This window comes from Sarcophilus harrisii, chromosome 5 (genome assembly GCF_902635505.1).
Source record: "Sarcophilus harrisii chromosome 5, mSarHar1.11, whole genome shotgun sequence".
Classification (NCBI taxonomy): Eukaryota; Metazoa; Chordata; class Mammalia; order Dasyuromorphia; family Dasyuridae; genus Sarcophilus; species Sarcophilus harrisii.
Window position 1 is genome coordinate 210,281,936 of NC_045430.1, and position 13,845 is coordinate 210,295,780.

General features: G+C 33.1%; 1 protein-coding gene across 3 annotated transcripts in view; it reads left to right on the top strand.

Annotated features, from left to right (window-relative positions):
- Positions 1-11,074, top strand: part of WDR60 (WD repeat domain 60) — an 83,738-nt gene extending 72,664 nt beyond the window's left edge. For all 3 annotated transcript variants that reach the window (XM_031939583.1, XM_023505017.2, XM_031939584.1), the window contains 4 exons: positions 331-430; positions 1,370-1,501; positions 3,395-3,618; positions 10,418-11,074. In XM_031939583.1, the coding sequence (XP_031795443.1) occupies positions 331-430; positions 1,370-1,501; positions 3,395-3,618; positions 10,418-10,589 (628 nt within the window). In that variant the 3' untranslated portion in view covers positions 10,590-11,074. The remainder of the gene's footprint in view (positions 1-330; positions 431-1,369; positions 1,502-3,394; positions 3,619-10,417) is intronic.
- The last annotated feature ends 2,771 nt before the right edge of the window (positions 11,075-13,845 follow it).

The following is a 13,845-nucleotide window of genomic DNA, read 5'->3' on the forward strand; positions in this document are numbered from 1 at the left end:
TACTCTTATTATATTCATGTTAAAGGCAGATAATATTTTTTCATTTTATAGATAGAAAAATTGAGTTAGGAACAGTTAGTTGATATGTGAAAGGTCATTAACACATAGTTTTACTTTGATTTGAACTCCTTTTAACTCTTCCTCCAGTATTATATCAGAAAGCAAATAGGCTAATTTCCAAAATGGAAAATAAGCAGTTTCCTCTTGTGTAATCTAACTATGAAACAGATGCCTATGTCAAATATTTAATGCAGTATTAATACTATTTATATATATCCTTAAGATTTTTAAAGACAGACTCAAATTGCTTTTCCTATTGTATTTTCTTAGCTTTCCCCCTAAAGTTAACACAAGTTTGAAGCCCATGCAGACACTTATTGTTAAGTTTTTGCCTTCAGATCCTAATCGTTTCATTATTGGTACAGATATGGTAAGTAATAGTTAAAATTTCCTTCTATATTAATTCCTTATATTTTCCCAAAATATCTTTAAAATTCATTTTATGTTTTTGGTGTGAGTCAATAAATTATTTTTCCTTATAAACTTAATGTGCTAACCATTCCCAGAATAGAATATATAGATCTAAAATTCATTTGAATATATGATCACCAGGGACTGATGAAATCAAGTAAGAGATCTTAGATAAGAGAAGGGTGTCATGACCAGCACCCTTATTTAAGTCCTCAACATCTTTTGCTGGTGTTATTTCAAGAGCCTTCTATTTTTCCCAACTCAAGTCTCTGCCTATTCCCATCTATTCTCCAAAGCTGTCAGTGTTATTTTCCAAAAGTGCAGGTCTGACTATATAATACACCACAAACTCCAGTGAACTCTCGTTTTACTTCTGGAATAAAAAACTCCACTTTCTGGCATTTAAAGCTCTCCAAACCTGGGCCCCACTTGACCACTCCAGCCTTATTATACATGATTCTCTCAAGCCTGTTTCTCATTTTATCTATAACCTCTGCATTGATCAATTACCCATATACTCCCAACTCATGTCCCCTTCTTAGAATCCTGTTGTACTTCTTGAAGACTTCCCTTAAACCTCATTTGCTGCAGGAGGCCTTTCTTATTCTTCTCTCAGCTCTTTAAGTGCCTCTCCACACCCCAACAAAATTACCTTGTATTTGCATTATATGGCCTTGTATATATTTATGTATGTATATGTTGTTAGAATATAAGTCCTTGTTAGAATATAAGTCTTCAGATTAAGAATCATTTTAATTTTTTAAAATCCCCAGTGCTTAATACAGTGCCTGCTGTGTAATAGGTTCTAATAAATGTTTTTTGATTGAATGATTGGAATATTTATCTAACCACTTCTGTCTACTTTAGATATCTATCATCAATTTCTTCATATTAATAGGGTGTTATAAGTCATGGGGCAAGACATGATTCGAAAGTATCTCCAAAACTTTTCAAACCCCAACAACGTGAAGAAAGGCCAGTGAAAGTTACTGTGATTGACTTTTCACCATTTGGGGATCCAATGTTTTTGGTATGAAAGTTTATTTTTTTTAATGTATTATTCATATTTGATCTATTCTGTTTAAGGAGCATGATCCTTGCAAAGATTTATCTGTAAAATATTGCACATGCAAACATTATGCTTGTTCTTTGAGCAAATAGGATGTTAATAATTTGGATATGTCAGGAGAATGGTGAATTTTTTTTAAATTAGTAATTTTTAAGTTAAAAAGGTGAAGATCTGTGTTTATTGTGGGAGGAAGAAAGTTCTTGAAGGCTGCGATAGACCAGGGGTCAGCTTTGGCAGGGTTTTACTAAGCTGCCAAAAGGCCTGGAGTATATGCTGAATAGTCATCCATATTGTATAAGCCATATGAGTAACAGTCAAAGGGTGCTGTCATTGTCAGAAGGCTGGCTCCCAGACACTTAAAATTCTTAAATTAAATTAAATGCATAAAAATTACCTTCCAAGGCTTGGAATGATAGAGGTTTACATTGGCAAATGAAGTCACAAATCCTTGTAGTTTTGAAGTACACTATATAATTAAATGTACAACGTTATATTCTGTGAAATTTTCCCTTGATTATCTCTTGCAAAACAGTAAAATTGCCTTTTGATTGGCCCTTCTTCCTTTGTTTTTTACTACTTGTAATGTCTTAATTACATTTGTAGTTTAAAATAGCTTATAATAAATAGCAGCTCATGCTTTTTTGTACTCTTCCAGTTAATTTTAATTCCTTTCTCCAATTTTGCTATCCAGTTACAAGAATTGTGTTCTAAGAAATTTTAAGATTGGGTGACTAGTAAAATTTCTTGATCCCAGCATAATGTATAATAACTCCAAATGTTGCATTGGTATATTAATAATAGTTTTTGCCCTTGGAGATAAAACAAATAACTATCTCATTAAGTAAAGCTTTCCTTATTCAGCACCTTGTTATGTGTGCCCCTCAAAATCTGTAACCTAAAATTTAGAGAATTACAAAGATCATGAGAATAATCAGAAAAGTAATAATAATAATGATCTTCTAATACTCCTGTTCCTGTTTAAATAATCAAGAATATAAATGAATAATAATATTATTATTTTTTGATTAAATTCCAAATTTGTTATTATTATTGGGGTAGAACAACTTTGATTCAATAGGAAAAAATTAAAGACTATTTTGTTTCTTTTTCTTGAACAAGTTGTCTAATATCATTCATAATTACCTCTCAATGCATGTGCCAAGCTATATTCTGTGAAAGTTATAAATTAAAAAAACAACAACCACGAATTATTCCAAAAAATCCTAAAAAAATAAAGCAATGAGATTTTTTTTTTTTTGAGATGAGAATCACAGTAATGTCAAAACAGTTTTCATTCAACCTTACCTATTAGGTGATATATGAGATCACAGATCTGCTTAAATTGTCTAACAGTTATAGTAATCAATTGTTGAATTTTAAAATTTTGTCAATACGCAATAGCTTACTTTTTCCAGATAATTATATTTTCTTTTCTAAATGTTAGAAAGTTTGAAGATTTGGTTTTAGTTATTGTATATATTCTCCCTTGGGAAATGACTTTTTTGAAATAAAATTATGAAATCAATTATATATTTTTTTCAAAAGGCATTTAATTTGTTATATTGGTCAAAAGAATCATAATTCCTTGGTTTAAGCTAAGTTTAGTTCACTTTGGAAGTGTGAGAGTTAATAAGTTAGTGGATTTTGGGTTATATAAGTAATAAATGGGTAGAACAAATTTGTGACTAAAAATAGTTGGCTATTCTTTTGTATCCAAAGAGGTAATGTTAGTAACCTATATGATAATATTTGATATTTTAACTCTTATTAACAATTAACTTCTATTTTAATGGTGTGGTTAATTTATCTTTGGTTAGCCTAATTATTTACCTTTTTTTTCTTTCTGTATTAAAGGCTGGCTGTTCAGATGGAAGCATTAGATTACATCAGCTAAATTCTGAATATCCTATTTGTCAGTGGAATGACACCACAAATGGTCGGGCAGTTATTGCCTTAAAGTGGACTCAGACAAGACCTGCTGTGTTTTTGGTCCAGGATGACATTTCTAATATTTACGTTTGGGACCTATTAGAAAATGATCTGGGACCTGTAGCCAAACAGCTCATCTCCCCAGATAAGTAAGTCAGATAAAATTTATAATGGGATTGTTAGAAGGATTTCTTTGCATAAGATGATTGATGGTCAATCTGTAATCCTATGGCTTTTCCTTCTCTATCTCAATTGATATGAGATCACTTAGGTCACATCAGAATATTATGGATTCTGAAACACTGCCTATTATTATATATCATACCCTACAACTCTCCCACTTCTTTAAAAAATTAATTATTGTTAATATTTTGTTAAATTCCAGGTTATTTGGATATTAGACTTATGCTTAATACCCAAGAATCGAAACTAGTACATCTAAAAGCAAAATCAATTAAAGAGCATAAATTAAATCTTACCTTTTGAGGAATTTATAAGCATCCACTATTCTTACAGTGGATGTAGGATTTAGTGGTAGGAATAGAGCAAACTTTTCTAGGTATTCCTTTTGAAAGATGACATGTATTTATGCTATATAAGTATTCTTGCAACCTCTGAATAGCTTTAGTGTATCTATTGTTTCATTTACATGCCATATTTTGTGATGCTTTAATTGCCACTTAATTTCAATCTATTTTTGTCATTCTCTTACTTTTAAGCTTTATAGGATTTATTATAGGATTATTATTTTTTTATAGGACTATTTTTTATAGGATTATTACTAAACCAATGATTATTCTAGAATGATGATTGTTTCCTACTTCTATAAAGGAGTCAGTAGTAAGATGACAGGCTCTAAGAGGTCATCTGGTTGAACACCCTCTTTTTATATCTAAAGAAAAGAGGCTTAGAGAACTTAAGTGACATCTTATCAACATCATCAAAGTAGTAAGTAGTAGAGTTTGGATACAGACCTTCATCCTCTGGCTCCAAATTCAGCATTATTTTCAGAACATTATTATTGTCAAGTAAGCTAACTTGAAAGGCAAATTTTTTATATTAACTAATTATAATCAAAGTAATTTGCAAGATAATTTTGTAATATTGTGAGCTACTAAGACAATTAATTGCTACTCAAAAGTGGAACAGCAGAGAAATATGAAGACAGAGGGAGACTTTTAACATATTAAGAGAGAAGAGGAAGATGGGTTGTATCTTACATGATTGGAAGCTATACATTACAAGATACCCCATGTATATTTTGTTATTTGCATTAAGTCATTGGCAGGAGGTTACTAATTTCTACTCAAAGACAGCTAATCAACCTTGCCTCAGTTTGGAGAAAGTCTAGGAAGACTATTAGAATTAAATTAAGCCTCTTAGGAACCTTCTAGGGAGGTGAGCAGGCAAGTTTCCAAAACAGTTTTACATGTCAATTGGCAACAAGTAAACAATAAGAGCAACAGCAAATATGAAGTAAGTGCCATGTATTTAAAAATTGCACATTAGTTTTTTTTTTTTATAGAAAAGAGGGAAAATTTAAAGGTTCCCTTATAAAATGGACAAAAGTATTTCAAGATAAAAGACAAAAAAGAAAGAATCTGAGGAAACACAAGAGAGTCTTGACTTCTGCCACATTGACAGGTAGAAAAACTAGAAAAAGAGAATACAAAAAAGGTCCCTAAACATTTGGAACAAAGAATCAATTTGCAAGGCTTTGTTTTGCACAAAGGGAAGAGTAGAGTAGGGAATCTATGCAAGAAAATGTTGTGTATTCATAGAATGCTGATTTGCATGCACAAATGGTGATAGTGATTATCTGGTAAGGATCCGAAGATGGAGAGATCAGTAGCATAAGTTGGTGATTCCTGGCTCAGGAATACTGTAGTAGCTATTTGTAGACCTGATTGACATGAATGGCAGAGAGATCTGCTGCCTTTTTAGAGTATATATATTTAAGATGTGACAGATGGCTCCCAACACTTATCAAATCTGATATCCTTTACCATTTATGGTGAGTTGCTGAGTCATATGGAGATAAATGATAGTTTCAGATGGGATTTAAAACACATTGATAGGAATCATGAAATATTGAATGAGAAAATGAGGTTAGAGAATAGTGGCATTTTAATAATTTCCAATTAAATACAAGGACACCCCCCATCTAAATATTATACAAATAAAAAGGAACATTTTTTTTTGTATTCCTTACCCATTTGTATTTGCGAACTTCATAAACAATCCATGACTAAATGACATACTGCTCAGATAGCATACTGTGTTTTTAATTTGTAGAGGAAATAAGAAACACAAAGGAAAAATGTCCAAAAACCTCTAAAATGTTCAATGATACCAGATAGAGATTTGAAAAGTAAAAAATTATATTTGTTATAGTTTTGGTACTTTTTAATTGTGGAAATGTAAAGAATCAAATCCAGAATATATAGTATACAGAGACATGCATATCTATATTTATATCTATGTATTTACTCCTCAATTTGTAAATTCCCTAAAAGTTTATTTTCAAATAAATTGTTTAGAAATCAGACTATAATTTCTTATAGAAACAGTATAATAGAGAATGTCTAGGTTCCCAGTTGGCCAGAACAAACTATTTAATATTGTTAGATTATTTTATAAGCTTCCATTTTTTCTTATCAGAAAATATGGATTGAATTCTAACTGTAGAAGCCAATTTTTACCCTTTGCTGTTTCACCATCTTGCTGTTCTAAAAAAGAACTCTTTCGCCCTTCTTGCCACCCTGCTGAAGAAAAGGGACTCCATTCTTTTGATGCATCTTTGGGAGAAGTGTATTCTTTATTCCCTCCCTTATTTCCCCTAGGGGTGAGAAAGGATTCCATTCTAATTCTCCAGCACTTTTCAGTTTTTTTGTTATGACTTCTTAAGGCTTTTGAGATCCTGTACAAACTAAAGATAAAGCAGTAAAAACTGGGCATATACTTTTGGGTCACATATTATTCAGGTATAGAACAAATTTATGAAGATGGAGATACAAATTAGCAGAAATATTTTTTTTGTTTGTAGATTATTTTTTATAAACATTTTATATAGATGGGAAAGCAAGTCTATGGGTCTGTGATTGTTGATGTTCTCTTGGTTATATTTTTAGTAATAATAACTGGTTTTTATTAATTAACAATTCCATATCTTTCACTAAAGATTATATTTTTATTTTCAGGGAATAATAAGTGTTCAATTATTTAGAAGAAATATTGTATAACATATTCAGGATAGCTGTTCTCTGGTTTTAAAAACAATAGAACAAAGGAACATTACTTAAATTGAAGAAGGGATTTGGTTTAGACATAAAGGAAGAATTCCTAGTCTTTAGGACGTTTGATAATAGGATCAGTTGGCAGTGGTAATTGGAGAATATCTCTTTTTTTGTAGCTTTTAAAAATATATCAAATATATTTGGCATATTCAGAGAGGTTGACACTATGGCTACTAGAGAACCATTTTAATTCAGATATTAGCTATCATATTCTATTATAACTTTGTTTTTATATTTTTAATTATGACTTCATGGATTATAGGTTTAATATTAGTAGTTTAATATCCATTTAAAATATTCCAATAAAATCCAATAAAATATTAATCTTCCCCATTTTGATCCATAAATAGTATATTTTATTACTCTTACTGCATCACAATATAAATGTCTCAGCCTTTCTGCCATGAAAACTCAGTGTTAATCAGCCATTAAATAATGTTCCCATATTTGTAATGATTAATTTTTATCTGCAATTGATATCAGTAATTGAATAACAGGTTACCCATAGTGTACCTGTTTTATGTAATTATTAGAAATGATGGCCTAGAACTACTTTTTACCCTGTTATTTGTCATAAATAATGACTATGCTTTTATTTATCTTTTCCAATTTTCCTGATCCATCTGCATTAGGATGCCTGAAGAACATTGGACATTCTTTCTTCTTCTTTCTAGTTAACTCATTTATACTCTACCATCCTCACAGTAATCACTAGGTGTGCTACATTGGGAGTAGATTGAATTTTCTTGACAACCATCAAGTCCCCCAAATTTTATGAATGTTTTCCTATGTCTGTCTTTGTAGCAGGGTTCCTCACTGTGCAGTGATCTTTTGGTCTGACATTCCAATTTTTCCACCTTCTAGCTCCAAATTACCTTTCCTGCCTGGTTTTCTATTAGTGTCCTGTGTGCATTTACACTCCAATTCAGTGGACTCTATCAAATATAATTGTTTTCTCCTTGCAAGACTGTTTCCCGGGCCTTGAGCCTTCAGAGAAAAAACCAAAATCTTCCTTGTCTCCTCAAGGGGTTTGCATTTTTGTGAGGCTGGAGTGAGGACACAAGATGTGAACAAATAAGGAAATACAAGATATGAAGATTGAATGAATACTGACAATGAGGGGAGTCAGAAAGAGCTTTATAGAGGAGGGGGTACTGAGGTGAGCCCTAAAAAAAGCTTAGATTTCTCAAAGGCAGAGGCTCAGAGGTAATGTATGCTAAGTAGAAGAAAGGAGGAATAGTCTAGAAATAGAAGATGGAATGGAAAGGCAAATTTGGGCTGTGAACACAAAATAAGTGAAGGAGAAATGTGAAATGACTGGAAAGACAAGTTAGAGCTAGAATTCAGAGCTTTAAGTGAAAGGCTGAAGAGATATATTTTATCTAAAGGCTCTAAGAGAAGAGTCATTAAAAATCTTTAGGGAAGTAGTGAAGTTTAGTGAAGTAAACCATGAAGACATGGTTTAGGCAGACCCACGTCTTAGGGTTACTAATATAATGCCCATATGGAAGATAGATTGAAGAAAGGAAAGAATTAAAGTAGAGACATCAGTTAGGAGACTGTTATAATATTCCAGTGAGAGATGATGAAAACCTGAAGTAGGGTAAGTGATAGGGTCATATGAATGGGGAGAAAGAGGTCCAAGAAAATGTGATGGCTCAAGATGGGGTGAAATGGTTAAAAGGACATTTATTAAATATGGGGGGGATCTGGACATGTTTCTCGGGGAAGGGGTCAGTATATAAGGTTGGAGATGTGACGGAAAAAATGGTTAAAGACAGAATCTTCTAGAAAAGAAGGAAAGGTATCAAGGCAAAGGGTCTCTTCTTCTATAGGGATCAGCAAGCAGGAGAAACTTGGGGAATTACATAGAAACTTGCTTATATTGAATAGACTCCATTTAGAAGTAAAGTAGGTGCATAAAGGGGAAGAAAGTGAAGGTGATGGCAAAGGTGGCTTGAGAAAAGAAGAGGTTGGAAACAGTCACTCTGGGAAATATGAGAGTCAGGCAACATTGGCCAATCTGGATTGTTCAGCTTTATTCATACATGTCTTGCTCTTTACTTTCCCTGTGCTTTTTCTAAAACTACTTATATCTTATGCAATTCCATTCTGTACTTTCAACATATTGACATCCTCCCAGCTGTACCTAAGTATCCTTCCTAGAAAGCTATAGCATTTGGTTTGCATCATATTCATGTCACCCACAGCATCATGGGATTTGGATTGGATTTGGAACTGAAAGGGACCTTCGAGTCCATAAAGAGTATTCTCATTTTGCAGAGGAGGAAATTGAGGTCCAGAAAAGGAAAGTAGCATGTACAGCTAAGTGATAGAGCTGGAATTTGAACTTGGATCTCCAGATCAAGTACATTTTCCTAAATATTATTTGAAGGTGAGGGAAACAGCAGATCACAATAGTATAAATATTTTTGTTGTTGAGAATTAATCCTTCAATGCCTGAGGATAGCTTTATTCTAGATAATAACTCCTCCTTCAGGGCAAAGAATTAATCAACTATTCAGTTCAATTCAGCAAGGATTTATTAGCTTCTGGTATCCAAGGTATCAAAAGACTTGCAGATTCAAAACTACCTTTGCCATTGGACATTATGTGTCGGAACATGCAATATACATGCCTTTAAGATAATATGTGCCAAGTTAAGAAGGGAGAAAGCTTTAGCAACTGGACAAACTTCACCAAGGAGATGACAACAGAAAAATGCAGATCTGGAAGGACATGTTCATTGTAAACAAATTCATTTCTGGTTTAGGCTAATGCTGGGCAAGTCAGATATCTTTGGTTTACTTTTTGTATTTTGGGGACCTAGAAGAATGAAGGGAATTTCTGTGTTCTCTCCATACCTAGACAGATTAGAGAAGAAAAGATCACCTTTTTCTAATAGTGCTGGGAGGAATGAAAAGGATATCAGAACTGTCCAGAAAATAGTATACCTTCTCTTGTAATTTTCAAGTTTTCAAAGTAGTGACTCCTGTGCCAGGAAATATTTTGTCTGTTTGGTGGATCTGTTCATTTGAATATTATTTTTCTTTTTAATATGCAAGCATGTCTTTTGATTTGGAGAATACAGAAGCCAATTTGCATAATGCAAATTCACATGAAACAAAAGTTCATCAGTAAAACTATTTTTATCCTTGCATGAGTAATGAAAGAAATATCTTCTATAAATATTTTGTTTTATAGTGATACATTATGTCTGAACTTGCATTATCTAGTTTTAAATTTTATCACTCATTTTTTTTTAAAGTAAGTTTTTCAAGGTTATATGTGAGGTATAATGGAAAGAAGTCTGGACTGAATTTGGAGTAAGATGAATGTAGTTTGATTTCTGGCTTTTGAAATACTCCACTTCTTGTGGCCTAAGTTTCCTGATATGTAGACTCAGGAGAGTTGACCTCCAAGGTCCCTTCAGTGCCAAATCTGTGATCCTATGAAGTAAAGAAAAAGCAGAAGTGATAAGGGGTATCTATTCCAAAATGACTTATACTTGTCAATGGAGGCAGGAGATAGAGGGGAACATAAAGTAACCCAATTTGGCAGAAATGTAGTGTCAGTCAACAATAATAACAAGAAGAGTGTTGTGTGTCTCCTTATAATTGTCTGGCTGTAAATAAATGCTTTCTCACTTTAGGCTCATAGCTGCAACAGTCATGGGTGATCCAGAAAAGACAAACAGATTCCTTGGTCTGGCACTGGCCAGAACATCTGGGATGATTGAAATCCAGTACCTAAAGAAGAAATGGGCATCACCCAAGAAGGAGGAGCAGAAGAAACTGCGTTTGCTTTTGCAGGATGTCCTCTAGAAATGTGGGAAAAATGGAAAAACAAGGGATTCATAAAAGATGAGCATTACCCAGAGAATTTTTATTCAATGATTAAAATGCATTAGGTGATACTAAGAGGTATATACTTTAATAGCTAATACATCTATATGCATGTATATTTCTGTAAATAGAATATATATACATATATATATTGTATATAATTCATTTTACTATTGACTACAACATTTCTACTAAAATCAATATTTTTGAACAGGAAAAGAAATGACACTTTCATATCTATTGAACTTAAAAGGAAATACATATTATAGTCACTCTCAACGTGTTGTTTATGAAGAATCTTTGTATATATATATTTTTCAGAATAGTTCTAAAATATGATCATCAGATTTATCACTGGTTTTTAAATCATCTACCATGAAATGAATTTTAACGGACTATTTTCTTATTCACACAAAAATATCTATGTCTATCCAAATTAAAAGCAGTTCTGCTGTTGAAATTTTCTTTGCTAGTATGTTGTTTTTTTCCCCAAAAAGTCCTGCCTCCTTTTTGGTTACCATTTTAGCACCATTTATCCAGTCTTGTATTATTAAGTACCCTGTTAAAAAGAAAATTTAAAGTAGAAGAAATCTGAGAGTAATAGACTTTTCCCAATATGAAAACTGGAAGAAAGGACATTAGAGATTATGTAGTTTAATTTTTTCACTTGAGAGATAGTGAAGACTTACTTAAGCTTATATCATCAGCCATGTAGAATCTCAGCCCATTGCTCTTTCTATTATATCCGACAATTCTTGGCTAACAACTCTTCAAAGTTACATGGAAAAGTGAACATTTAGAAGCATTTCTATCTTTTGTGGACTGTGAAAAAAGTACATATGTCCCTTTAAAGAACTGAAAACTCTTGGTTCTATGCAGAATAAATTCAACAAGAAAAATAGATAAAAATCTACTCCATGTGGAAGTTGTCATTATTAGTTCCACTCTTGATAAAATGTAGCCAAGAATCTTTCTATTTGGAATGGAATTTTGCAATCATCTAGTCTAACTTTTTTCCTGAATCCAAAAAGGCTTTCTGCAACCCTGCCATGGCTTTCTATCTTCTTCCTAAACATTTTCAGTGATGATCAGACTAGTTCCTCACTTTATAAGAATTTCATTGTTATATTCCTCAAAATATTAGAAGAAAAGTTCTTTATTACATTGAGTTAAAAATCTACCTCACTGTACTGCAACATGAACCTATTGGTTTTAGTCCTGCACTTTGTATGTTTTCAAATATTTGAAGGTACCTGCCAACCATCTTTAAAGTTTTCTCCTCTCTTAACATCCTAGTTTCTTCTTCATAAATCATGTAGCATGGTATCCATATCATTCATGATACTAGGTTATTCTCCTTTGGACACTGTAATTTGTTAGTCCTTCTCTAAAATGTGGTGCTACTAATAGAACACTGTATTCCATATCTAGCCTGGATATTAATGAAACTATCCTTTCCTGGATCAGGATATGTGGTTCAAGCTAAAAAAAAATCTTTTATTAATGTCTTTTGTTCTTACATCACTTTTATTTTTCAATATATCCTCCTCTCCTCTGCAACCTATCATAACTATGTTAAATTCTCTGGATTGTCCCACTCACCTCGGTGTCACAGTATCCTTGGGGAGTAACTATCCTAGATTTCAGGGTACTCTCTGGATCTCCACTCCTTAAGCTATAATTCACAAGCCCTCAGAAATTTACCTTTAGTAGTCAGACAATGGAATTAGCTTAAAGCAAAGTATTTATTGAAATGGCAGAGTAAGAAATAGTAACTACAAAACATTCCTTCCATAAACCCAGAGTGCATTCTTCCACAGATGTGTCAGTGGTAAGAATGTGTTCTTACATTAGAGAGATACAGAGAAAATCCTGATGGCCAGAGTACCCCTAATACCCTAGGAATCCAAATGTCTTATTGGTGTTTCCTAACTGCTTTCTGCTGGAAACATTATCATTGCTGGAGACATTGCTCCATTTGTTTTCCTGGGCTTTCTTCTATATTTTACAGGTACCTCCCAGACTTGAGTCTCATTTAGGAGCAACATCTCCTTTTGGTCTGCATTGTAAAAAGCCAAAATGCCATGACTGATGAGCAAAAGGGAAATCTCTCCTGCCCTGTATGTGGGACGGTGAACTCAAATTAAAATCAGAGACTATCAAAATAAGAAAAGCAAAAAGGGGTTTATTACTATCTTGTGAGAAAGGGCAACTCCCAATAGACAGAGTATCAGTAGAGCAGTGCAAAGTACAAACTGCAGGAACAAAAGATTATATGGACCCTAATCAGAATTCCCCACCCTACCCATTGGCTGGAGGGTTCTGTTTTGCCCAGAGATTTTGTATGGACCCTAGAACACACTTTACTGTATTAGGTACTTAAATGTTACTGAAAGGGGAGGGGGTGAGAAGAGACAGGAACAAAATGTTTGTTCATAAGGCAAATACCTGCAGCTTTTAGCTATTGTTCAACTTGTTATTGCAAAGTCTCAAGTCACAGTTAGGGTATAAATTGAACATATATCCTTATGAAAGGGCCTTCACTCAGTTAATACCATTCAATCCCTTCTCTTAATTTATTATCCTTTCAAGATCTTTCATACCATTCTTTATACATTTCCTCAACCATCTTCTTCTCAGTGTCCAAACCCTCTGGGTCTGGTTTGTCTTTTTTCTACTGGAGTACTGCTTCTGTAGTCTGAGTGGCTTGGTCTGCTAATAAATCCAGTGACTTTGTAGTCTGATTAATAATTATTTTGACCACGACTTGGAGTCTAATGAGCCCCTTTAGCATACAAATTGGGGTTCTATATCCCCAGCTCCCATTGGGGGCCATCACCTCAACCATTTATGTCCCCAGTAAGGTAACCTTTCACAAATAAAAATGCTAAAAAACACAGATATATGCATCTAGCAACAGATAAATGACTAGGCCAAATACATATTTAGGATATAATGAACAGATATTTTCAGATAGGAAATTGCAAGATCTTGCATACTTGAAATGTGCTCACAGCTTTTACTGAACACTTGTCCTGATGATCAAAATTTGCTGTAAGAGGAAAAAGTAGGGATATGATTAGAATCAAAAATTGATCCTTCAGGCCTTATCCTGAGAGCACATACATGACAGGATAAAGCATCCTTAGCTAATTGTATGAAATAACAATTCCACCTCATAGCCATACTCGGGAAAAATCAGGTGATTTCTTATTTAAAGGAACACCACTGGGAA